This window comes from Mastacembelus armatus, chromosome 9 (assembly GCF_900324485.2).
Source record: "Mastacembelus armatus chromosome 9, fMasArm1.2, whole genome shotgun sequence".
NCBI classification, from domain to species: domain Eukaryota; kingdom Metazoa; phylum Chordata; class Actinopteri; order Synbranchiformes; family Mastacembelidae; genus Mastacembelus; species Mastacembelus armatus.
In genome coordinates, this window is record NC_046641.1 from 14428861 (window position 1) to 14455836 (window position 26976).

The 26976-nt window shown below is 37.7% G+C and overlaps 1 protein-coding gene across 2 annotated transcripts in view; it reads right to left on the bottom strand.

Moving 5' to 3' along the window:
- Positions 1 to 5952: 5952 nt before the first annotated feature.
- The window catches only part of LOC113138743 (PDZ and LIM domain protein 5), a 35445-nt gene continuing 14421 nt past the window's right edge, over positions 5953 to 26976 (bottom strand). Inside the window, exons 4-10 of one of the 2 annotated variants that reach the window (XM_026321449.1) lie at positions 14007 to 14046; positions 13078 to 13505; positions 9855 to 9875; positions 9707 to 9724; positions 9094 to 9266; positions 8809 to 8845; positions 5953 to 7708 (exon numbers count right to left, since the gene is read on the bottom strand). In XM_026321449.1, the coding sequence (XP_026177234.1) occupies positions 7609 to 7708; positions 8809 to 8845; positions 9094 to 9266; positions 9707 to 9724; positions 9855 to 9875; positions 13078 to 13505; positions 14007 to 14046 (817 nt within the window). In that variant the 3' untranslated portion in view covers positions 5953 to 7608. Of the gene's footprint in view, positions 7709 to 8808; positions 8846 to 9093; positions 9267 to 9706; positions 9725 to 9854; positions 9876 to 10942; positions 10969 to 13077; positions 13506 to 14006; positions 14047 to 26976 lie in introns of both variants that reach the window. The other variant, XM_026321448.1, reaches the window with a different exon arrangement.

Sequence of the window (26976 nt, forward strand, 5' to 3'; positions counted from 1 at the left end):
CAACCTCATGATGTAAAATTTTCACTGCTTGTTAAAGCTGAAAAGCACCACATCAACTCTAAGTATAGAGCAGCACCTTTTTTTTCTCTGTCTCTCTAATAAAAACGTTTCAAGGACTCATTGCCATTAAATTTTGATTCTGTTATTTTGCTTTTTTTTTTTTTTTGGATTAAAACATGGCAATAAACATCAAATACCACAAAACATTCTTTCACTTAATTCAGCCATTATTAAACACAGACAGCATACAAAATATATAAACAAATCAGGACACGCACTTTGTTAGAAATGTTTGCTTGTTTCATTGGATTGAAGCTATTTTGATTAAATACGAAATATTGTTGCAGACTTGGCTTGATAAACATTTTTGGGTTATCTTCCTGCCTTGTGAAGAGATGCCAGAGCTTGTCCAGTTATCGTGTTGGAGCGGAGCAAAATGTCTCTGCTCATCAATCAAATGGTGCCCCAGAGGCTCAAACTCTCTGCTGCATTATGGAAAATTAATAACCTCTCTATGAGTGCCATCATGTGTTTTTTTCTTTTATGTCTGTGTTCATCAGCACCATATAAGGAGCTTGGATGGGCCAAAAGTCACTCCCCCAGTTTTATGGCTGAGGCCAACCATCAGACCACTGCTGTCTGTTGTGTGCCTGACTGTTAGGGGACTCAGGGGAGACAAGTGTTATGGCAACTGCAGTCACAGTTATGTTGTTACTATGAGCCTGTATGCTTTGTGTGAGCGAGAAAGAAAGTGTGAAAGGGAGAGTGTCAGAGCCTACGAGAGGTAAACAAGCAGAGAGAGACAGAGAAAGATAGAGGAAGAATGTCACACTTGTGTGTGTGCTGGCTTCACGTCAAGAGATGCTAAGTTTCAGCTGCTCTCTTTGCCTCTGCTGTGACACTCCTTGTGCACGCAATTGATTTGAACACATGACACATCTATAAAATGAAATGGTCCCTAGAGAATAAGGGGTCACCACATGATTTACCACCCAGGACGACCTCTAAAATCAAAACTAATACAGAAACACTAACTGACAAAAAAAAAAAGTTGGCTAGTTGATGATCAAAAATGACATTCACATCTTTGACACATTTACATAAGGGGTGTCAAACTGCAGTCCAGGACAATGGCCCTTGAGGACCAGAGTTGTGCTAGTATTTAGTAGTAGTTGTCAAATACAAAGAAGACAGCCCACTGAAAAGTGATTATAGAGGCCGACTGATAAATATACACACTGTTAAACACTAGACACAAAAGCTACAGTGCAACGGCAGGTATTGTGATAAATGCACCCAGTGGACTGCTGTGTCAGCACTGATTCCAGCTAATCAGTCTATAGCCAGTCCAGTCCTAATCTAAGCACTGTCTATAGAAAAGAGACTGTCAAACTGCAGAGCATCGCTATTCATTCTCATTATCAACCTATTTTATACAATTTGTCTGACAGGAGGAGCCAGTGGACATATTGATATATATGTCCATATATCTATCTTCTTGTACGTACAGTGCCAATTAACTGCAAACATTTTTTACTGATTCACATTTACATTTTAACTATATTGAACAATAACAAACTAAGTGAAACCTCTTAGGTTTAACAGGTGGGAGTCATTTGACATAATTAAAATGAATCAGTATTTACTTGAACTTCCTTATGGCCCTGTTGTGGACATTAGTTATGAGAAGTTAAAACAATGAGAGTTTGTGTTTAAAGTATTTTTGTAGGCTATTTTGACAGCAGACAGTAAACAGGTAACAGGAAATAAGAGAAGAGAGAGGGATGAGATGACATGTAATAAAGGTCCCTGGCCGGACTCTAAATATGGATGTTGCGATTACATGGTCAGCCTGTCAGAAGTATTTGAAAGTTTTGAAGTTCTATAGCTTTAAAGGTGCCCAGTATCTTATGAAAAAAAATTAAATAAAAGTCAACAAGAAAAAAATTTTGTGTAACTGAAACATGTCTCTTTCCTATAAATATAATCAGGCTGTCACTCTGTCTTGGGGGACTGGCTGGGCGTCATGACTCCAAAGTTGCCAAACCATTGCAGTAACTAACTCCAAAAAACAAGGAAGCAGGTAAATAGCAGGTAAAGGAAATTATATATAAGCTAAGTATCCCACCTAAATTGACTGTTCTATCTATGTGGAAATTGCAGCAAGAGCATCTAGAGGATTTAAATGATCAAGCAGAATGGTCCTATAAAGAACAGGAAAAAACCCATCCTCATCATGCTATTAGGCCATTAAACTCACAAAATTAAAGGCTATAGCACCATCTATTCAAATTATCTTGGTGAATGAGGTAACAACATTGATTCATGTTTGCTATGGTAATTGGCTAACAACAGGTGACAAATAGAGCAGGAAATAAGATGCTCCCCAGTTCTTCATTCATTAGACCCAATTACAGCACAGCTCATTAATATTCTCCACCAATCAGGCCAATTACAGAGAACCTTAATTGTATTGTGCAAGACTGTGATTGGTTGATTAATGGAGAGTCCCACTGTTCTGATTCAATAGTAGGGAGTTAGAGTGCTGACCATCTGGACCACATTTGAACCTTGTTAAGCGAGGAGATAATTAAAGAGGGACTGAAGGAAGGAGGAAGAGAGGAATACATTTATTTTCTTTTTATCTTTATGCCTTCCCTGTTCTGGCTTTGCATTTTCCTCCTTCTATGTGGTAGCAGAGTGGAAGCTCAAATTTATGTACTTACCACTACACATTCAGTGGCCTTTCTCTGCGTCCCTGTTGTTGTCTCTTCGATTGTCTTATCTGAAGTCTGTTCTCGGCACTGTATGCTGCCTAATAATGAGAGTTTTTGTTTGCTGCTATTTAGCAATGATGAGGAAAACACCCAACTGTTTACAAATGTAAAGTGACCCCTTGTGTACTGTAAGTCCACCGAGAACTTGTATTATGCATCTCATAAATGTGTTGGTTTCGTTTGAACAATGAACAAATGGTCCATTTACATAGCTGACTGCTGTCTAGCAGCTCTCTCCACCACACAACAGATGGTCTATAATTTAGGACTGTAATGTTCTTTGGATCAATTTCAATACACACTATACCATGCATGCATGTGCATTCACACATATGCAATGACAAAGATATCCATCCATGGAAACACCCACTCAAACTCTCTCTCACACACATACAGATGCACAGACACACACATTTTCATACTTAAGTGTGTACAGTTGTGTCCACTAGCCAATGACTGATCTCTGTGAGATGGTGCCAAGTTTTTTTACAGTGACCACAGAATGTTATAGTTGGTATGAGTCGTCTCCACAGAGACATATGGACCGTGTCTTTTGGTGCTGGCATGGTTTGAACAAACATGGCTCTTTCACTGCCATGAATGGCATGTTCAGTGGACACAAGGGCCTTATTTACACAGTGGGTTAAAAATAGGTATACCTATAAACATATTTTAGAAAATATTACTTGTATTAGTAAAACAGTTTTATAATTAGAATGAATAACCCCTCCTTCCTCTAAAGCCCAGTGGTATAACCAATAAGATATACAGTACTTTCAATCCTTAAAGTTGACTTCCCTGTAGGTTTGGTAGTGTCTGTGCTATTGGGCAATTAGTTGATGACTGTAATTATTGTGAAGCTCCATGCATCACAAAACACCAATAAACACAGTCTCCATGGTAACTTTCATTTTTTGTAAACTAGAGGTTTTTAGTACATCATTCTTTCCTGGACCCAGACCAGGACACAACTGTATTAAAAAAGTAAATAAAAAAAAAAAAAACAACAATAAAGATCAGTGCTTGAGTAAAAACTATGCTTTTAGGAGTAAAATGACAATTTTCAGTTTTGTCTACTTCCTGTTCTAAGGCAGGTACAGCTCATTGACGCTACAAAGCTACTTCTTCCTCAAGCGTGGTAGGGGAGCTTGACTAATTGCAGTGATGACAAGGCGTCCAATGGGGACAGAGACACTGTTTTCTCAGTAGTCCAAGGATTGCTCTGACAATTTGTTCTGACCAGGTGAGAACACATTGAGGAAAATAAAAGGGAGATGACAATAGAAGCTAAGTACCAATTGTCATTATCAAAATTACACAAAAAGCCTAAAGGAAGAGGTTGTTGACTGGGTATACAAAGAAAAAGCTTTTGATTCTTTCAGGGTGAAGCTTACACACACACACACACACACACACACACTACACTGGCACTTTATTTACTTTGCCTGCTCTGGACTATAGCACTCAGCGTGTGTGTGTTGTGTGGGCTGTTTGGAGGTACTGGGGTTGCAGGGAAGGGGCCATGGGGCTGCTCAGGGCAGGAGGTATAGAGGACTTGACAGGAGGTCCTTCCTGTTTACAAATAAACATACATGTGCATACACCAATATAGAGTAAAACAATGGCAGAAGACCACAGTGAATATATATATATATATATATATATCATGACATGTTGAAATATAAAATAAGACAAGTATCATTCCTGTCTAGGGAACAGAGAAAGAGCGAAAGGGGAAAAACAGCATAGATTAGAAAGATAAATACAGTAAATTAGCCTATATGTCACTGAAACTTTTTTTTTTTATTTGTGGGTCTATATATTAAAATATGTGTTGAAGCACCTGTGTTGACATAAAAAATAAAACTAAGACTCTCTTTCTCTAAGCTATAGTAGTCACCATCATGCCCAGGCTGTTACTGGACTTACACTTAGTGTATCCTGACCTCTAGTGGTGTTGCTGGGGAATTGCTAGACCAGTTAAAAAAAATAAATGAAATGATTGCTGTACCCAAAGCTAATATAATAATTAAAATTTCACGTAATACTGTGCGGTTTCCAAACCTGCTGTGTCACAGAGAGTAGTTGAAAGTTTGGTGAAGTTGTAAGAGTAATATCTGAACTAGTTGGTCTACTGACAGAAACAAGAGGAGGTCTCCGGTGCTTGGTTTGGTGATGGAACTGTTTCCACATGAGGAATATACTGCTATAGTTTGGGTAGGAAATACACTAACAGGCAAACATGATGCTGGAGTCTGGGTGCAGACAGGACTCTAAGAAAAGAATGAGTCATGTTGGCTGAGAAAAACACTGCATCAAGAGAAGTGTAAAAAAGGATGGATGGATGTAATATGATGGAGGGTGTTTTAGAATTGAGCCATTATACATTAAAGGCACCAGAACTGGAGCGTATGGATAGTTCATTTTAGATGAATATGTTTATTTTATTTGAGCAAACATGTTAACAGAATTTGTCATTGGGAAGGCAACTAGATGACGGTATGTTGCACATCATAGGTTCTCTGGATTTTGTGTGTTTAAGAGGCTGTCAGGAAATGAGGACAAGGTTTGACCATTACTCATGAGGCTGTTGCCTGTGGCCACTAAATGTTGTGAGTGAAACACCTAATTATTCAGATGACTGTTGCGCTGAAGACCTGTCTCTGGTAGGTGACAGCAGAGAATAATGTCATAAGATTGACAATATTGAGTTGTGTGCGTGTCTTAAATGAACTATTTGAATTTAAGTTGGTTTTAGTAGACTCAAGTGAAGTGTGAAAAAGTTCAGCAAATGCACTTATGTGAAATCATTGTTACAGCTTGCCAAAATAGTGTCTCAGATTAAACTTCAGATATCTTCACTAGCAAACTATTTGTTTCCTTTGTCCACTTAAAGTAATATGGTTGGTTAACTTCTGTAACAAAATAAAAGGCCTTTTCACGTGTTTACTACAAATTTACTACTGTGCCAAGGTGCAATTTAAGATGACAGGTAAAGAGGTGAAACAAACTGTCACAGATTTAGAAACAAACTGTCACAGATTTAGGTATGACTTTATATTGGACAAATTCAATGAGACAAGCAGAAGTAGGAAACAGAGAAGGTGCTAAGGAAGAAGACAAGAAGGTAAGAAATGGGAGGGACACCAGAAACAATAAAAAGGGAAACAAGAAAAAAACTTGATTACTTTATTAGCTACAGTATGGCATAATACTTTTTCAACTCAAAACAGAAAGAAGATATTTCAGGCACTGGATTTACAATCTACAAGAAAAGACAATAATAAACAGCATGATCTGCAGGAAGTAAACATAGAGATGAAATAAATGTTAAGGAAGTGGAGAATATTTTACATAGCAAAGGCCTCAAAGTAATACCTTTGTATTACAGGCCATGTATAGCATTTATACAGTCACTTTGCACATCATCTAAGCTCAACAACCTGCTTACTGAAGAGAGTCTTCTTTATTTGCATATACCTTATACCATGCAAATGTCTTAAAGCACCAATCAGGATTGTCACTTCTCAGCAGCATAGCATGTAAGCTATTGGTATAGCTATGGTTCATATACAGTATACTGTATATACATCCATCACTAGTTGAAATCACTTCCACTTTTTAAGATGCCACCAGGATACTGTGTTCAAAAAATAATTCCAATGCTAGCAGATAAAACAAATGTAAACAAGCTGTTAAAGCTTTTAAATAGGTTTGAAATCTCTGTCACAACGTTCGTGTGCAATAAACATACAGGAACATACATAACTGCCCATTACACTGGGTACATTCTCAAGCACAGCAAGGCCAGATTTGCTCTCAAAAATAGACTTTCTTTTAAATTACACATCTTCCCCTTTTGCCACTTTAAACCTAGTGTGGTACACAAGACAACTAAGGTTAAACAACAGTGTAGTTATCTAACACATCTGTAAAAAGCAGGACTTTGTCAGTCCTTATGTATGTCTTTTTCCTCATTGGCTGTATGCAGGCCTCCAGAATAAGGTGCAGGGTTTAATTATTTACAAGTCTGAGTCTCTAAGTATCTTAATGTTCTATGTGAATGTGAATTAAATGATTCATAACATGTGGTCTACATTTTTTTTTGCAGGCAACCCCAGTGCTCACCTCTTCTCATTACCATCGTAACAAGTCCAGTGTATCGTCTCTATCACACTGATGCAGAAAAACGATTAGTAAAACAGCTGTATGTGTTATGTATGTATGTGTTAGATCTGAGGATCTAAAGTTTGTGGGTGTTGGTGTATGCAGGTTAGACTGTCACCTAAGAAAACTCTAGATTCCTTTTTTCCCACTTTATTCCAACTGTGAATGTCTTCATGTTTGTTTGTATGAAAGTATGACATGATTTCAGGTGTATACACGACGTACAAACACACTTTAATCAAACTGAAAATCTACTGTATGTATAATGAGGTGAAAGTAAACACAACTCTAACTCTATTGTACCTTTGGGTTTAGAATCACCACATAAGCAATACTTACAAATGAAAGATCTGAATGAGGCCAGCACATTGCAAGCACATAAACTAATAGAGAATGACAACTTTTTATGACACACTAACTCCTGCTCCCTTACTACACACTCATTAATGCACAAGTTCGAATCTCTGTATCAGACCATTACATTAACAACCCTCCACAAGTCAAACATATACAGTGCACAGATACACAGGTACACACACACACACACACACACACACACACACACACACACACACACACACACACACACACACACACACACACACACACACACACACACACACACACACACACACACACACACACACACACACACACACACAGTCTAGTGGACATTTAGGGTGCGAGCAGACACTCCATGGTGCCAGTCTCTCAGTTCGTTGTACTTAGGGCCAATCACCAACCGGGTGCTGATCTTGTTAACTCTACCATCAAGCACACGAGGGTAAGAGGAGAGACAAAGAAGAGAAAAACACACCAAAACAGAGAGAAAAGAAGGATTAAGGTAATGTAGACTAGCTGTCTTAAAGTCTGCGATGAAACGCCCTATCAGCCATGCTACAGGGAAAGCTTGATGAAGCAGAATGACCTATTACAACAGACAAAAAAACTGATGATACATGGGAAACGTAGTGGAGACGGGCAGTATTGCTGTCATCATCAGAAAATAAAATTACAGAAATCAATGCAAAGAAATAAAGTGAGCTGTAAGGATTGCCAAAAGGTAATTCACTTGTCATTTACAATATGTAAAAAGCCCATTTCCTTTTGTCAAAAGGTCCTTGAATTATGGTCCATATGGAAGGAAAATTATGAATTTATGTAACCATGAAGCCACACACAAACAGACACATGATCCCAAACCACTATGAGAAATGGACAGCCAGTGGCTCACATCACACTGAGAACAAGACCACAGCCCAGGCATGATTGTGAACAACACAATCACAGGTTAAACAACATGCAGCAATGCAATGCTGTCACATCCACAACCAAGGCACACACAGCACACACAGCAACCAAGAGCACACAAACCATTCCATATGTCTGCACTTCAATTGATAAGCACAGGTGGAGACACTTTCAACAACTGTCATGATGATATTTAAAATCAACCTTCAACATCTGGAGAGGGGAATCTAATCAAAATTGCTTTCTGAGCTTTTGAGAACTGACAGTGCTCAGTGCACAGAGATCTGGCTTTTGAATTAATGGATCAAAGGAGGTCCTTCCTCTGCTGTCTAGACAGGAAGAGCCCACATAGCATCAATACAATGCCAGAACTGTGTCACAACAATTTACTCAGATTTTTGGTTGCTGCATAAATATAGCCTTTGAAATGATGTTAGAGGTACTCAACTGAGGTGGTTGAAAGAAAAAATCACACAAATATAAAGTGATAAGATTTTCCAGAATATGCATTATCATTCCATACAATGAAATTATTTCTAAAACAATCACAAACAAAACTAGAGATATTAGTATTATTTTTCTATAGGTCAGCTTGAATTGGCCATGCACTTACTTTGTTTTCTTGGCTTGGTCAGCTTCCTCAGCAAGAACTACAAGGGGAAGAAGAGAAACATTAGAGCGCACTCTATAGCAATGTGACCTTTAAAAATACTATATCAATTTAGAAATAAATGATGTGCTATAGAGTAAGCATCTTGATTTAGCTTTGCCTAACCTGTGTGTAGCAAATTCCCTGTATTCATTTGTTTGGTCATTACTTCAGGTGTACAAACAACAGTCTGTGTAGTAACTATGCAAAGAGAGTGACTGCGTGCACTTCAGTCAGTCAGTAATGTACCATTCTCGGTGCCAGTGATCTGAGCCAGAATCCTGAAGGATCTGGACTGGGTAGTGCCGGTGCGCGGGCGCCAGTCTTCTGTGTCCTCCATTATGCGTTTCCTGCTGGCATCAGCATGAGTGGGCACATGGTAAAAATGGATATCTGTGTCCACGATGTGTTTCCTGGGAGCCCTGGAAAGACAGGGGAGAACAAAGTGGATGACAACAAAATCATCAAAGTATAGAGATCGAGACTGATGTTGTTTCCTCTGAGATATTATAAGCTATAAAAGATAACTTTTAATTCTGGCGCAATCTATAAAGCATTTCAAACTCAGAGGAGCTCTGTGCAAAGTGGCTCCAGTTGTGTTATGAGGCAAAAATGTTTAGTTTTTTAGGAGGCTACTTTGAATTATGGATTTGAAATTTATATAAGGTGCATCTATTAACGTTATTATTCATTCGGTTAGAGTAATTGGATTAAATCACTGATTACAGGTTACATGAGATGACACATACAAAGTAATAAGCAACAATTTGTGATTATTGGACATGAAAAATGAGGGGTAAAAAAAAAAATCACACCACACGGTTAAATGTAATTGGTGTCTAGATCTATACCACTTTGATACCTTTGTGGCTGAGGTTTTCTTGAAAACAAATGTCAGAGAAAACAGGGCAGAAGAACACAGAAATACACAAAATAAAGGCAGGGAAAAATAAAACAGCAACGTTCATAATCGTTATAAAGAGACAGTGCAATTATTTGAAAAGACTTACTTTGAAATATGTTGAGGTCCACTAAACAAAAGGTAAAAAGAAAGAAGACAGGGAAGACTTAGAAAGAATTGATTCATTTGTAAAGACTAAAATTAAAGTAAATGCTGATGTTAAAAGAAGGTCAAAACAATAGAGAGGGAAAAATATTAACTTATAGGCTACAATTTCCAGAGCATGCACAACACAGAACAAGCATTTATTGCAATTTAGAGATGAGGAAAAATAAAGGAAATGAGTCAGTTCAATTTCCAACCACACCAGGGCGCTGTGGAGTTTGATAAGAGTAGTCCATAATTTGGAAAGAAAGATATAAGACATATTTATTTTTATTGAAATGGAATTGGAAAACTAGTACATCCGCTGTTGTCCTTGGCAACAAGGTGCTGACAGGCCTGTTACTAATGGGCTGTCAATAAATCAATTTTTAGGAGAAACGTGCACACGCGCGCGCGCGCGCACACACACACACGCACGCACGCACACACACAGGAGCACTGAAGACTTTTCAGGCACTGCTGTCAATAAATGATCCATAAATAAACACACCCACCAGTAGCACACTTACGTAGCACACTGAATAGACTGATTTATGACTGTACCTCAAAACATTCTTGTCACCGTAGCAGCTATGTGGGTGTGGGAGTGTTGAAAGCTCTATGTATGCCTGGTCAAACAATTTGTTCTCTCAGTATACTGTGTGTGTAAATATTTGTGATTTAGAGTTGAGGTGAAAATGTCATCCTAGTGAAGTCAGCACATTCTATCCCATACTGTACAGATCAGGATTAATTTTAATCAGCTAAATGTACCATGTGTATGCATTAATGCAGTTCTAGCATAATATAAATAAGAAATTAAGAAAACTGAACAATAAAAGACAATTATTAGTAATGACAAGGAATGACTACAGGGGACTTTCACATCAAAGTGTTTCCCACTTATTTGTGTAACCAAAATATAAAATGTTCGGAACTAAAGGGTATTTCTTCATATACAGATGTTGTGATGCAGTAAACAGATACACAGAGGTGAGTAGGTAAAAAGGCGAGACAGGCAAATACACAATTTGACATGCTTCAGAGACTAACTTTGTGACTGAAGGAGCTGCTGCAGTCTGCAAAGCAGAAAAACAAGGATTGAGAAAAAGAGAGAAATACAGAGAACACTGACATACAAAGTATGTCATAGTATGTCTTTACATTTTAGAATAAAAACATTGAAAGCTGTTATTCAAAAATCCCCTCTGAAACGAACCACACAACTTATTTAAAACATGCAAACAAGCAAACAAGATGCAAGGATGAACACAGTTGCTATCGCTTGGTGTCAGTCCTAACAACAGAATAAAATGAATGGATCCACTGATACTTGCCATGTATAGAGAAAATTCAGAACAAAATCTAAATCTAGTGACGTCAGGCTTAAATTAAGTCGTGTGTGTTATTAAGTGTCATCTGTAATACTTGGAGAAGGTTATGTACCCAGCTTGTCTGTCTGTGCATGTGTGCATGACTGCATGGTGTAAGATCATATTGTGCAGATCACGGGTTCACGGGTGTCTGCTGAATCTCAGAAAAAGCAACCACTCATTCTTTTGTCAGTACGTTGCCCAGAGAAAAGAACATGAGAAACATGAAGTGAACAGAAATTATGAGTCACAGAAAGAGTGTATTCCATCCATTTGGCATCTTGAATGCAATAAATAAAAAAATATCCATGTAATGCTAAAAGATGAATAGACAAGTGAAGAAAAGGCTTTATACAGGTGTATTCAGCTATGAAGTGAGGCAGTGGATGTGTAAATCTAAATGGATTTGCGACTGCAACCTTTTAAGAGAATGCCACATGACTCAAGTTCCCAATGCAGCCTATATATATAGACAACTTAGTCAAAGCATCGTGGCATAATTATACACACTATGCCCCTGGAGAGAAGAGTTGAGGTTGAGACAGAAGCAGAGTGGGGATAAGATGATGGTGGGAATTATGACTAGGCAGCTTGGGTATAAAGGATGGCATGATGAATTAACAGCAGAGAGGTAGAGGAGGTGAACGCAGTAGACGTGGATGGATTTTCACTCAGTGGGGCTTCTCTTGAAATGCTAGTGACCATTCGTGCAGTTGTAATGTGCTGCTAAACTCACACAACCTCAATACAAACTAAAAAAGGCAGTGGCAGAGAGGTCCACGTTCACTTAGAGAGGAAATCAGTCATTCATGTTAAAATAAAAGCAGAGACAAGCAAGATGGACGTACAGCCGCAAGTTAATGTAAGAGTGAATGTTTTTAAGCCCCTTTTAAAGACTACTAAACTATTCATTAAAACACTACATTTTAGGATATTAACTTCAAACAACTTCAGGTTATGTCTTACAGTAAAGTTTCATTAATTTAACGCGACTCTAAAAGTTACATTCCATAGTTTCTCCAGCTCCTCGTCACATGAACACAGCTATTAAATGTCTTTCCCCCCTTCCCAAGCTACAATAAACAAATGGTACAATACAACAACCCACTTCCAGAAGTATTTCTGTTTGGCTACATATTTTATTTCTTAATGGCAACCAAAGCAGCTACACAGTGCCAAGTTGAGACTGTCACATTTCAGCACTAATATAAACAAGACTCACAAACAAACCATCATAATTAGGCTTGTCCTAGTAACTCAGATCAACTCAGCTTGTTTTGAATTGCAATACTGTTTGTTTGTTGTTATTTTGCTTTATTTTTTAATGTGTTGTTTAAACAAACCACAGACATTTGAGTCAGATTTAAAGACGTAGAAAGAAATTTGAAAATCACTGCCAAAGTTAGAGTCTGGCAATTGTGATTAGTATGAATAAACAACTGGAGTCTGGAGAATCAACTTTGAAATAGGTTTGGAAAAAATTTTGGTAAACAGGAAAAAACTGGATAACCATGTACTTGTCCAACTTGAACAGAAACTAAGCACAGACTTCATTAAAAATAAGATTTTTAGTTCATGTTTCTCGTAAACAACTGAGGCTGCACATACTGGTACTTCAAAATGCCTTTTTTGTATTTCTAAAATCATATGAATTTGTGCGCAAATCATCAAATAGTAACCTTTGAACGAACTTGAACAGTAGGTGTTTGGGCTTATATCCCATGTGTCAGCATGAGAGCTGGGATAAAGAAAGCTGGATATAGTAAAAGACCCAACAACTGATTCATCTGATTGGCTGGAGACACTGCCACTCACCCATTAAACTGCAGTGACAAGGCTCCACCCTGACTCTCCAAAAGGCCACGCCTCTGCCCCATGGCCACCTCACACGCGTTCTCAGTGGAGTAGAGGTTGATTGGCGTGTTATACACTGATGGGTGAGGCGGAACGAGGACAGTGGGGGAGGAGGAGGAGGACGAAGATGGGTAAGAGACAGGAGGTGGAGGAGGAGGAGAAGGAGTGGTGTAGGAGGAGGCAGGAGTGAAGGCAGAAGATGGGGACGGGATAAAGGCAGCAAATGGTGACTGTGAAGGAGGGTATCCACTCTCTGAGCCACAACCCCCCTGAGGTTTGGGGGCTTTAATATAGGGGATGGTGGAGGGACTGGAGGAGTGAGGGTGGGGATGGGGCGGTGGAGGTGGATAGGTGAGGGCCACTGGTTTTATGATGTCTGATCTGTCATCCTACCAATGTGAGAGCAGAGCATGCAAAATACACACAAAAATAAATCACATCACAGCACACACTATACTGATGCCTCCCTTTTAATTTTAATTTTAAAAAGCTGCAAAATAGCTAAATAAAATTTTAAAATTGAAAGCCCTGAATTTTTCAGTAAGTAGGAAAGCATCAGTATACTTGTCATGTACAATAAATCACAACACATAAAACAAGATAAATCAAGACAGTGGTGGTTTAAATACAACAGAAACAGTGCATGGCATCATTTCAGAAGGGTTTAAATGACTCATGAGAAGCATTAAAAGCACTTCGAACATGCAAACCCAGATGAAGTATCTTTATTAATGCTTTTTATGCTTGTTTACTTTTATTGTTAAATAATATTAGAATAAGATTTTGAACTATAGATTCAAAATGTACAAAATATATAATATAAAAAACATGCTGTGTGCAGAATTGTAAATAATTTTCTGTTATTTCAGTGACATGCAGTGTTACAGTACCTTTGGTGCCACAGGAGGAGGTTTGGGGACACTGGATGCCCTGTAAAGTGGGAGGAAGAAGGGAAAGTCTATGAGTTATGATTGCATAAACCTAATAATTTTTTATTTCCATATTCCCTTTGCAAAATGTCTGTTTTTTATATTTAAATATTTATTTATTTGTTTATTTATTATTTATTTAAGTTTTATGTGACTCTTACCACCGCACCATGTGGATGAAATTACACAAGCTATTCAAAATCGCTGATATTTATAGAGTCATTCAAAACTGGTAGACTGAGCCGTGAAACTTTCAGATCTTATTGAGGTTGAGAAAAAAGTGTGGTTATGGAGAATTATAACTAAACCTAAGCTCTGAGCAGAGATACCAACATGGAGAGGCTTCTGCCATTAACCATGACAGAATCCAAGAGTATTACTGTGTCTGTGTCAAACTATGAAACTTGAGTTGCTGGAGCTGAAAACCATGGCCCCTGTCAGTGTATGTGTGCTTTTGAAGGCAGCTGTTTTTAGTCTATAAAGGCCTGTATCAACTTGATACTCTGGGTGTTTGATGCTCTTGATGCCACTTTGAGCCATGAGCTCCCCAAAAGGTCATCTGAGTTAACATGCCTGCATCTAGCCACACATTTAAATTTACTCAGATGATACTGGCCAAGCATTGCATCCTAATATTAATTTTACTGACATCATGTTTCTACTGTTCGTACTTTCCTAGCCTGATTTAAGATGGTACTGATGCAAGAAGACAGTTACAGCACATTTCATAGAAGTTATGGAACATCAGGCTTATATGAAATCTTTAAAGAGTGAATTTCCTCAATAACAGCAGCTCCAGACATGTCACATAAATGTAAATAAAATGGTTCCTTACAACTTGATAGAAAACGATATAAGAGGAAAAATACATGCGTTAACACAAATGAAAGGTTAAGCAAACTGTGCAGTAACTGAAGACATGTAAATGTCAGCTGCCCTGCGTTCCTTTCAGAGCAGCACCTCTAGAGACGTCCTCAGGGAGGTTCATGTGCTTCACCTTCGTAATTTTGAACTGACAGCCTTGTTGTAGCTAAAAACACATCAGTCTACACATACAGCTAATCAGACACTTGGACTGGCCCACGGGTTAGGGGTTAAGGTACTGTCCATGGCAGTCATGGTTGAAATTCTGCCAGAGGAGCTTTGTTGCATCACTTTCTCCATCATTGCTGATGTCACCTGACAAAACAACTTCCACCTTTGTCTCAGTAAATGCGTTAAATACCCAATGAACGAACCCCGAAGTGTTCACTGACAGAAAAGCTGATCCAACGGTATATGGAGCCAGAATGATGGCTTTAAACTTTTAGACTAAAAAATAACACTTGGCACCTAAAAATAAAACCAGAATAATAAATAAATAAATAAATTATGCCAAAACAGTGACAGGAAAAGAGAAAACTAAAAAAATTTAGCACTGAAAAACACAGACTGACTGGAAATCAGAAGGTTGTCACTGAAAAAAACAACTTTGGCATTGCACAGAATTGTATTTTTTCAGTATTAATATTTCTTCAATGCTACTATTTTTTTTTCGTACAAATACTTCAGTGCCAATGTTTCCTTTTTTAAGTTTGAGCTTCGTTTTCAGTGCCAAGTGTTATTTTTCAGCACCAAAGTTTAAAGTCATAGTTCTGGCTCCATAACGGTACCAATAATTTTATGTGCGCAACCAATGGCATGAAAATGTGCGAGGTACATAGAGTAGGAAAGAGAACACCAGGATATCGAGTAGGTATTTCAAATACATCATCGTCATCCTTGTATGCTGATTCCATTACAGCTATAACTGGAAGCACCAACATGGAAATGCCTGCTGAAAAGTGAACGATAGCCAGAGTCTTAACCTTTTCTTTGGGGATTTGCACACTCAAAGGTAATTTTAGGCTTCTAAACAAGCAACCTGCAGTTTTATGAAGACACTTTTATGACATGACCTCTGGCGAACTTACAATTTTACTATTCAGCTTGAGCTTTCTGGAATCTCTAGTAAATATTCAAGTCAAGTCTGCAATAAATAAACTACTGTGCAAGTAGGTTTATCCTGCATTAATTGTGTACCTTATTATTGATTAGAAACCAAATTAGGATTTTTTTGTATCTTCTTATGGATAGTATAATCAATTTGATTGTCTCCATATATTACCTCTTTAAAATTCTCCCTAGATTAATGCAGCAGGTTGACCTGTCATAAAGACAAGGATGTCTTCATCTCCTCTCAAATTATCTGTGCCCTTGCGGCTGTTCTGTGTTCTCTGAGCTGAATTTGTGTTTAATCTCTCAGGTCTATTCTTACTCAAGTGACATCACTGACCAATGTTTCCAAAGCTGCACCCTGGCATGCCATCAGCTACACCAGCAAGCAACCAGCCATACTGAATCAATAAAGGATTGCTCCCTGCATGTGTGTGTGATTTTACTGCATGGCTATAAAGATGGTGGTCAAGAAGCAGGGGTGGTTGATGTGAATAGTACAGAGACTGGGATCTTTTAGTAACACCAGCAGTAGTCACCTTCTGTACTACACATATCCAAGGGGACCTCTTAATGACTGAACAAATTTCACAAGTGATTGTCACAGGATGCCCATATGTGTGGAAGCAAGATACACATGAACAAATAGCTCCTTGCAGACATGTCTGTCCCAGTTAAACAGCTACACATATCACATATACATTTGTATTCCAGCGTAAAGCAAGTCCAATGAACCATGCTGTCATTTGAATGGACAGAATGTTAAATGGTAATGGAGAAAAAGACCAGTTGACACAGACACAGACACACACACGTACAGACAAATATAAACAGTCACACAATGGTGTATTGTGCCTACCATATATACCCTATAAATGAATGAACACACACACGTAGACACACAGTGTTTGTGCCCTGATTTACTTTTAGAATAACTGCACTTCAGACATTTCCAAATTTGATGTGTGAAAAAAATAAATTTTTAAGGCCTCAGTTGTACCATAATTGGCCCACTTTATTTTCCCAGAGCTCTACTGTGATCCTGTTTCCTTCCAATCCAGTCTGTGTTTTTGAGCCCTGATCTTATCTTAGATTTGCACCTAATTTGTCTTGGGGAGACATTTTCTGGCAGCTCTTGTATGTTATTAGGCTAAGTTTTGCATACCTGCTACAGAGAAGAGAATGATCGTATCCAAACAGAAAATACTGAAAACACTCAATATTGAACAAACCAAATATTTCAAAACTTGGGTTTCTGATATTTATCATTTTAAACAGATAAGCTATAAATATAATAATACATTCTCCTTCCCTCCCCTCCTCTTTTCTTCTTTCTCTGTAAATGTTAATTAAGTAGTTCAAAATACCTGTAGCAAAGTGCTGAAAATTGAATGTAAAAGAGTCTAAATGATGAAGATAGAATATCTTTGTGAAGCCCTGTGTGCCAAAAGATGCAGCTTTAATAACGTCTTTTATTTCCTGCAGGGAAAGATTCAGAGAGAAACAGACACTTCCTCCTCTTACTCTGCACTTTTTTCAGGATGAACTAAAGCACATCTTTATACCTGGCTGTTTTTCAGTTTATTTTTTTTTCTTTTCATTACACTTACTCATTTCATTCCATTTCTACGTCTTTCCATCCTCCAGTTCTGTTTGATTATCTTTCCTTCATTTTCCTGTGCTTCTTCCTGCTTTTCATGTTTTCCCTGTTTTCCTGGAAAAAGTTCACCCTTTTAAACAAAAGTGATAATGATTTTTAAAACAAAGCCCTCTAAAATATGTGAAGTCATCATTCCTTGAGGCAGGGACACACACTGAGCACATTTATATTTACAGTATTTCTTTTCTCTCTTTATTAGGAAAAATATGTTTGTGCGTGTGTATGTGTGTGGGAGGAGTGGGGTGGCATGGTGGTTTGGTTTCAGGCATATTTTAGCTTTACCTTAAACTGAAACAGTTTTACCCTCAACTGAAGCACACACAACATGATGCCTGCACACCACTAAGAACGGACAGACTGGCAATTACTGTCATGTGTGGTTCAGCATTTGGGTGTCTAATAAATGAAGTGTGTGTGTGTGTGTGTGTGTGTGTGTGTGTGTGTGTATCTGTATGGCAGAAGGCATGCCTAAATACTCAAAGAGAAGAAGACACACCATTGATTAAACATCACAACATCTGTGCTATTTTTCTGCCAGTGTGAAAATGTATGTAGAAATTGCCTTTAAATGGATCTGGAAGCTAAATGTGTCTGTTATTCCCATTCCTTATCCACCATTACCTTTTTCATGGCACCTGATCGTACCATAATGATAAATGAGAAAATGTCCATTACTGTATGAACAATTGAAGTCACAGACAAAGAAAAACTTAAATGAGTTCCCATTGACTGAATGTCGGTGATTGTTTCACATTTGTGCTTCCATCAGTTTTTCTCATTTAAGGTAAGCTGCACATCATATAACCCATGTTGTCAGTGAAGTGTTATGGTACATGTGTGTGATAATGTTCAGTCTTCCTTATTCTCTACATCAGATCAATATGGCTAGACAAAAAGCCTGAGGGTACAAATCCACTATGGTTTTCATGAAATGGGGCCTCAAAATCTCCACTTATGGTCTGTTTATCTGATGGAAAAGCAAAAGATGTTACATGAGCAAATACTCATTCAGGTCAGCATCACTTACTGTACAGTAGCTTTTATTCTACATTTAATTTGAAAATCTGAATATAATCAGGAGATATGATTAGAGTACAGTGTCTTTTTTGAATCATTGGTGACCACAGTCGATAAAAATGAACTGACATTAAGTACCAGAGTATATCACAGCTTTATTTCCTAAGACAGCATAGTAACAAACAACTTCCTCTTAGCTCAGTCGTAGCTCACTTTCTATCAAAAACATGCAGACGAAACAGACACATTAAGTTACACCTCAATGTCTCCAACAGTGCACAGGTTAACAGCACATAAAAGCTGGAGGAGCAGTGTCTCAATAACTAATGCTCACCCTTTCATAGGAAAAGGAAGGCTAAGAGTTACTGCTGAAACACCAAACCTCTTTTTCATTTAATGTAATAACATAGATGAATAAACAATAAATGAAAATTGATTAATCACAGCAAGTAATCATTAGGTGTTCTTCAAAGGCAGAGGACAGATGTTTTCTTTCTACATAAAACTGTTTTGTTTAAAGGCAGTGTCCAGTCAGCTAGTCTGACTCCAGCACTGCTGCTGGAGTCTCAGGGCAGTAAAACCGTACATTGGAGGATTGGATCCCTCTGTTGTTATTTGAAATCTAATTTAAACTTTTACAGCTGTCACCAGCAGACTAACAAAGAATAAAAACTTTACATATAAAGAGAAGAGACCACATCTGGTTGAAGCCACACACATAAATAGCAAAAAAAACAAATACTCCTGCAAGATACTGCTGCATCCTAACATATTTTTCTTCCTACTCAGCCTAGAGCACTCATTGTTAATAAGTAGACCTGCTAATGGCCTCATCATACCTCTTTGCTCACTTCATGGCAACTCTCATGCTGACTGTTGCCATTGTTGTGAGAAACATTTAAACTATCACTAAAAGACTCAAATGACCATAATTACTATGAACCCAGCCTGTTTATGAAAACATGATTTGGTTTAGTGAATTAACTGGTGATAAAATGTGATCTGATGTATCGACAAACACAATGAGGCTAATGTAAAAATAGACAAACAATTATAACCTTTGTTGTTGTCAAACACATCCAATAAACATTCATAATGCTGCTGGAAAAAGTAAGTCGGTTTAATATCTTGTCAAACCTCCCTCCACTATGATGCTCTGTTATGTTACCATGCTCCATGCAAACATACACCATGGGTTACGTATGAACATGAATAAAGATGTTAATCAGCTTCAGTGATGCCTTTAGGCCTTTTTCCGTTCCTCTGGACTACTCATTGATGATTTGTCAACTGAAGGCAGAACAATTTCTAAATTTTGGAGATTACTTTATAGCCTTTTCTAAAAAATAGTTAAATAGTTTTTTGCAAGGCATGGTTCATATTAGCAGACACTTCTGGTGAACCCTAAACACAAAAATAGTGCAAAGTGATCAAGTTCAAAGTAGCTCACATCTCCTATCCTGATTTATTGATTGGACTCTAGTTTATTAACTCCTGATTCCAATTAGCTTTTGTTAATTTCATTAGCTTAGAGGTTCACATACTGTCCTTTTTTCTAACCTACACTGAGTGTATTCAATATGGACAAGAACAATACAGTGATGTGTGTGTGTGTGTGTGTGTGTGTGTGTGTGTGTGTGTTAAAATTTTAAAATACATTGTATTTGTTCATTATTATAACTTACAACACATTTTATGATATGTTTATGAATAAAGTCAATTTTATGTCTTCACAAAATCACAGTCCACAAAACAGAGCTTTCTTTCTCATTACAGCTGGCTGACAAACACACTATGACAATCTTGACTAGAACCATACAACACAAGGAGGAGAGAAACACCAGACCGATCCCCAGAGCAAATCTGGGTTTATCAAAGTCATGTCAGCACTGTCAAACTTATTTAAAGTATATTTAAAGCTGTTTTTCTGAAATTACACAACACAAGCTAAACCTAACACAGCCGAAAACTTAGTGTGGTTTCATAACACTCAGATGAAGATTGCACTGTTTCAAGGATGGGTGCTGGACAGGAGGAGTTTAGGAATCTTTGCCTTGAAGGCAAACTTGGCATACTGAGGCTCTGTAGGGGAAAACAAAGGTACAGGGGGGTCCAGACTGGATGAGGACATCCACATGATCTCTAACGGGCCCCAAATGGAATGAATTAAAGCACAGATTCAGGATTACTGGACCTTTAGTGTACAGTTTTGTAAGCTCAAGACAGCACTGAACTATGGTCTCAAATTATGTACGTACTATATGAACACTCTGTGTACACAGCAGAAAAATAAACAGTGGAATATTGAATGGCACAAATGACTTAGTGTATATTTAATTTGACTAAGAGGGGGAGAATCAGATTTATTTTCTTATAGTTTTAGCGCTTTCTAAAGCAGATTTTTTCCCTCTCTGACTCTTTTAAAGCAGCAAAAACAGAAACAACATGGTACAGTACATCAAACAGAAGAAAGACAGGCTAAAGAGACAAGACTCCAGCTGGGTCCAACACCCAGTGCTGAGACAGCCTGCCCATCAAAATGAGCCACAGCTGGACTAGGAAGCTTTTTCCATATTCAAAATTTGGCCTTAGGCCTGTTAAAAGGGTTATGGGTATCAATATGTGTCAGTATCACTCACAAAGATGTTAGATTCACTGGTTTATATAATTTATTTTTTTATATTCTGCATCTCCAACTGTCTGTCCCATTTTTTCCCCTCTTTCTCTGGCTCTTTTGCTAACCACACACAAATCCACGCACACTCCAGATGTTCTCACAGAGTCAGATCCCTCTATGACTCTGATATGACGGTGATTGTAAAATGACCCTGGCTCTAAAATTGTACAAATACCTGCAGTTACGGAATTCCTTCAGTGTCCTTTTCCATTATAAAATTATAATATTTTCAACAGATGAGCATGAAGATAGATGGTGAAAGGTCACTGATGAATGAGGGTGCATGAAGTACATGGAACATTTTCCTCATTGTGGATACGTCTGCATTACATATGTTTTTAGAATATTAACATTATTTTTACGTTATTATCATGAGGGATGTGTTGAGAAATAACACAGGCAAATAGAGTATTTGTATCCAGAAAACAAGCACAGATGCATTCAGAAACTACACATGCTCCTCACCTTACCTGAATTAAACATGGTGTCATCTGGTTATGTGATAAAATCCAGGCAAAAATAAATACACAGTAAAAGATTTGGCTGAATTTAAATATATTCCAGCCAAAGTGAACTTATAATATAGTAGACTTAAAGCTGAATGTGAAAACTAATAGAGAAGATGGTAAATCTGTTTGAGAGTATACTGTATTGTGTTTCAAAGCATATTCATGATAATTTATTACAAAGTCTACATAATAGAAGTTTATTTTATTTGGCACAAAACAGAGTATATGGTCTATGAAATGTACTTATAGTAATTATTCTGTGCTTATGAAATGTAGCTTTTTATTTTTCTTTTCTAATCAGCCCAGATGATTATTCACACTGTTACAGCTGCCAATTTGGTTATCATTCAGCAAAGCTAGCTGGCCTAAATTATAGTGCTCTTGGCTTACAGTAACATGTATCTGACAGAGAAGAATTAACACAGTGGAGACAGATTATTTTAACGCATTGTTCTTTGCCTGAGAATATCCATGGGCTACCTTCATCAACCCCTGATGTTCTGGGGATTTGTAGTTTCTTTGGCAAAAACAACATACTAGCAAAAGACAGGCAGAGACAGGTGCGTCTAGCTGGAGCTGCATTCTCTTGGTATTAGAATGTTACTGGCAAATACTACAAGCCTAGCAAGAGATCACAGCCATGAGTTTTAGATGATCTCTGGCAAATACTGCAGACCAGTGAAAGACAGAGACAGGTGAACCCAGTTTAGCACTTTTGGCTTTGGAATATCTTTGGCAAATATCAGAGCTGAGTAAGTGACAATGGCAGCTGCACAGGGTGTCTATTAGTACAGCGGATATGTGTAGAGCAATGAATTTCTGCAGCTACAGTACATGTCCTACAATCATTAATACATTTGTCATATGTGCATGTGCCGCATTTTGACTAGTTTTATTAGCTGTTCATTTTTTCATGTGTTCGCATTTCACAGTGTGTATCACTTACAGCAACAACCCATTTGGATAGATTATTAAATGAGTTTAAATATACACGTGATCTACAGTGTAAACAGCAATATTGGTAAATCCGGTCCCAACAGAGAGAAAAAGTGGAGATGTATGAACATAATGAACCACCCATATAAACTACTGACACCGCAGTAATCTCATTTCAGGAATCTCGGTGTGTTTGATTTGGATCACGTTTGCTCCCCCGGTGGTGCATAAACGTGAATAATTAAGGTACATGCAACCTTTTATCTATGCTGAGGTAATGCTAATCATAACCATAACCCACAGTGAAACCATCCTTATTGTAATTTTATTACCTTTAGAACATGTTTGTAGACTCTGAGAAAAAAGTGCCTGAAGCTTTGCCCTGCAGCTTCTTTTCTGTCGTCACAGTTTTCTTTTGTTCCATTCTCACAATTTATCATGACTTCATCACACGCCACATTATTTTGTAATGACTCCAACTTTATAAGTTGCAAAGTACACTTGTGTACACAAAGTACACGCAAAGTACAAAAACACTTGAGTAGGTGTAAAAAAAAAGTACAAGTACTCAAAAGTTTCAATGTGCTGATAACTGTTACTTCCTCCCCCTTATACAGCTGTAACAAGAGATCACATTACCAACCAAGTTAAAATATCACCCTTGGACTGACTGCCAGTTTACTGCCTTCGGCAAAGGAGCTACAATGTGATAATTTTTTTAAACATTTCTCTTTATGGATCATTGTAGTAAATGTTTTTTTTTTCTAATCACACCCCTCTGTGCCCCTCTAATAACATGTTTGCCTGATTCTTGCTTTTTTTTTTTGTATTTTTTGCTCAAAAGCATGGGCTCTCTATTTTTTTAAATATGGAATCCAATTACCTCTGTCCTTACAAGTCAGGCTTGTTCAACCATGCTGTTCTTGTTGCATGCAGTGTCAGTTCCAAGTAAACATACTGTCCATACAGGGTTTCATTTCACAGTGTAAGCAAAAAGCAGGCAATAGATCATTAGATTAAAGCATCCGTTTGGCTTACAAACAGGTAAGTGACACATACCTGCTATTCGTGACCAATTACATAACTCATACTCTATTTCTGATATGTTTAGAGGCCAGTAAGTGCGCGCATACACAGACATGCACAAATACACACTCACACACAATTTCAGGTTTTATTGTGAGAATAATAACATTATAAACAACAGATCTAAAGGACATATATATATATATACACAAATTTGTTGTTTGTGACTTGACATCTATACATCTTAAAGAAATTACATCTCATTTCATGCTAGAGACAGCCAGTATAACCTGTAGCCTTTAACTGTACCGCACTATATCTAAACTGACATCACCAGTGCATGCACGTGTGTGCACATGTGGTCGTGCCTAAGCATCATTATATGCATGTGCAGGGATCTTGTTCTATCTCTATTTAGAGAATGAAATGTAAACAAATTGAAAACGTATACCCCAGCCTTCATCACCATCTCTCACCAATCGCTTTGCCCGCGCACCAAGATTCAACTTCCAGACTCAAAATAACTCAAGCAGCTGCCAGTGTGAGACCTCTTTGTGTAGGTGTGCCTGCTTGTGTGCCTATATAGGTGGTGTGTTTGTGTTTGTGTTTGCGGTGTAACAAGTAAACATTAAGGTGTACTGTACTGTGCCATACCGCTTGCAATAAACATTGACTATCTCCAGTGTTCAGTTTCTCTTTGCATGCATGCAACATAGGGAGCACAGTTAATATTTGTGCAAGACACAGAGCGCTGAGATAAGTTAAACTCCCTTGCTCACTGCGTGTGTGTGACTGTGCATGTGAGGGAGTGCTGGTAATTCAATGCCACTACAGCAAAACAACATCAGTGCATTGAAATGCAAGGTTACTGCACACGCACAAGAGCTCTACAATCTGATTGTGTTTATCCACGACTTATTATGGCCTGTCTTTGTGGCTTTCTACACATGCATAAGATCTCACTATTATAAATGAATGTGACGACTCCACAAATGACACACTCAGTCATAAAAAAAAGGCTTGCCAAACAGTGTAATTATCCTGCTTCAGGTCCTTTCAACAGGGTGCAATCTCCGTGCTGATAAAAAGAGAAGTGGAACCAGTTAACTCACGATACAAAAGCTGCTTCAAAGCCTTTCTTCTTTGTGTGACAGCTTGTTTATTCAAACCATTCATTCATTTGCTGTGTACTGTGATCACAGTACACAATAGGTCAACTATTTCTCTGTTTGTGTCCTCTAACTCAATGAAACACACTGAGACACTACGCCATTACTGGTGAAAAACACTCAAACACACACACATAATACATACATGCACACAGACCCATTAAAAAGTCCAACGGACTTTAAAAGACTATACTTTTGGGAATAAAGTATTTAGCCAGACACTGGCAGTTTAAGTGCATAACAGTGAAATACAAAGGTGGTTTTGTTGAAGCATACGACGACTGGTTTAAATGAAGACTTTAATACTTCGGTGTACCACTACAGAGAATAATTACATTGCTAAAGACTCTAATTTAAGTGATTGTACTATAGTAGTTGGAGTGCTTCAGGGTTGGAAACATCCTGTTTTGTTATTCCTCTGACACTTCCTTAGGGTTAAACCCAACTCCATTGTCTTTGTTTTGACTTCCACCATGCTTCCAGCCTTCACTTCCATTACTCTTCTTCCATTTCATCGACAATGTCTATGTCTGAAACAACATTCCCGTCTTTGTCCATTCCAGCATTATGTACCTCACATTTTCTCCCTCCTCATTGGCATCTTTTATCATTTTTCAACTATATCATCTTCAGACTACACAAAAACTGCTCTACCATGTCAGTTTTATGCTCATCACCTCTGTTATTATTCCAACATTTCACACAGTTTTTCTTTATACATCTTTCGTATTGGTGGCTGTAACAGTAAATTAATTATGAATTTAATCTATCAGTTCATTGTTTTGGTTTAATGCAAAAATGGCCAATATTTGCTGGTTCCTGCTTCTCATATATGAGGATACAATGGTGATTCTCACCACATATGGTAATAGGATAAATAAAATATATTTTGGTTTTGTCGTTTAATGATGGCACTTTGGGCTGTGGAAAGCTATGAGCACTTTCTTCATGTACTAAATGATTTACAGAAATTAGAAAAAACAATAAATAAAATTATCATTATCAAGTTGCAGAACCACTAAAGACATTCAGTGGAATGTACAAGAACCTAAGCCACCAGCTTTTGACCATCTGTTTGTGTGTGTTCTTGTTTGTTTGCATTTGTGTGTATGTTACGGACACATGTGCTCCACATGTGTCTGATATTTCCCTCATAGTTAACGGTCAATGTTACTAACAAGATACTGGTTGTTTTTCTTGGGCTCATCAAATTAAATTCAATTTGACAAGAATGATAAGATTGGAAAAAAATGATTCATTGAAAAAAGAAATTCAGAGAACTGCATTTTTTCCACAGCTGTGTGTAAGAAATCACAGTAAAACTTTCTCTTGCCTTCTTAGCATCCAAGCTGGATTCATGTTGTACTGACAGCCATGAATGCTCCAAAGATCGTAAAATAAAAAGTTTGTTTTTTGGGTGAAATAACAATACAAAGGGCATTCCTGAACAGAAAAAAAAACCCAGGCAAAGATTTATGTGAAGTGTTACTTAAAACAACAAACACATCTGATCAGTCACCAGTTACAGTTACTAATTTATTTCCTTATGGCTGGTCCAGCTCTGTATGAAATCTATTTTATTCATTCTTAGCATCTCATCTATAAAACAGATCAGAAAAATGAAAAATGCTAATAGACAGAATAACACAATTAACCATATACAGTAAGTGATACTAATGATACTGGCTGTTGAAAGTCTACAAAACCTCTCACGCACACTATTGGTCATACTGTGATAAGGTGACAGACTTACAACCATGTAATTCAATTTACACACTACATTGCCAGACACATGTCGCTGCAGCCAAGTATCTGTCAGCCCTTTATGCTGTGAAACAGGAGTTAAAGTCACATAAATCAAGGATTTTATAAAGGAGACTAAGTAGAATTATTCAGGATTAAAAACAAACTTAAAGACTATGGTTTTCTTCAGTTTCCTGTGTAAAACAGAATGGTTCATAGA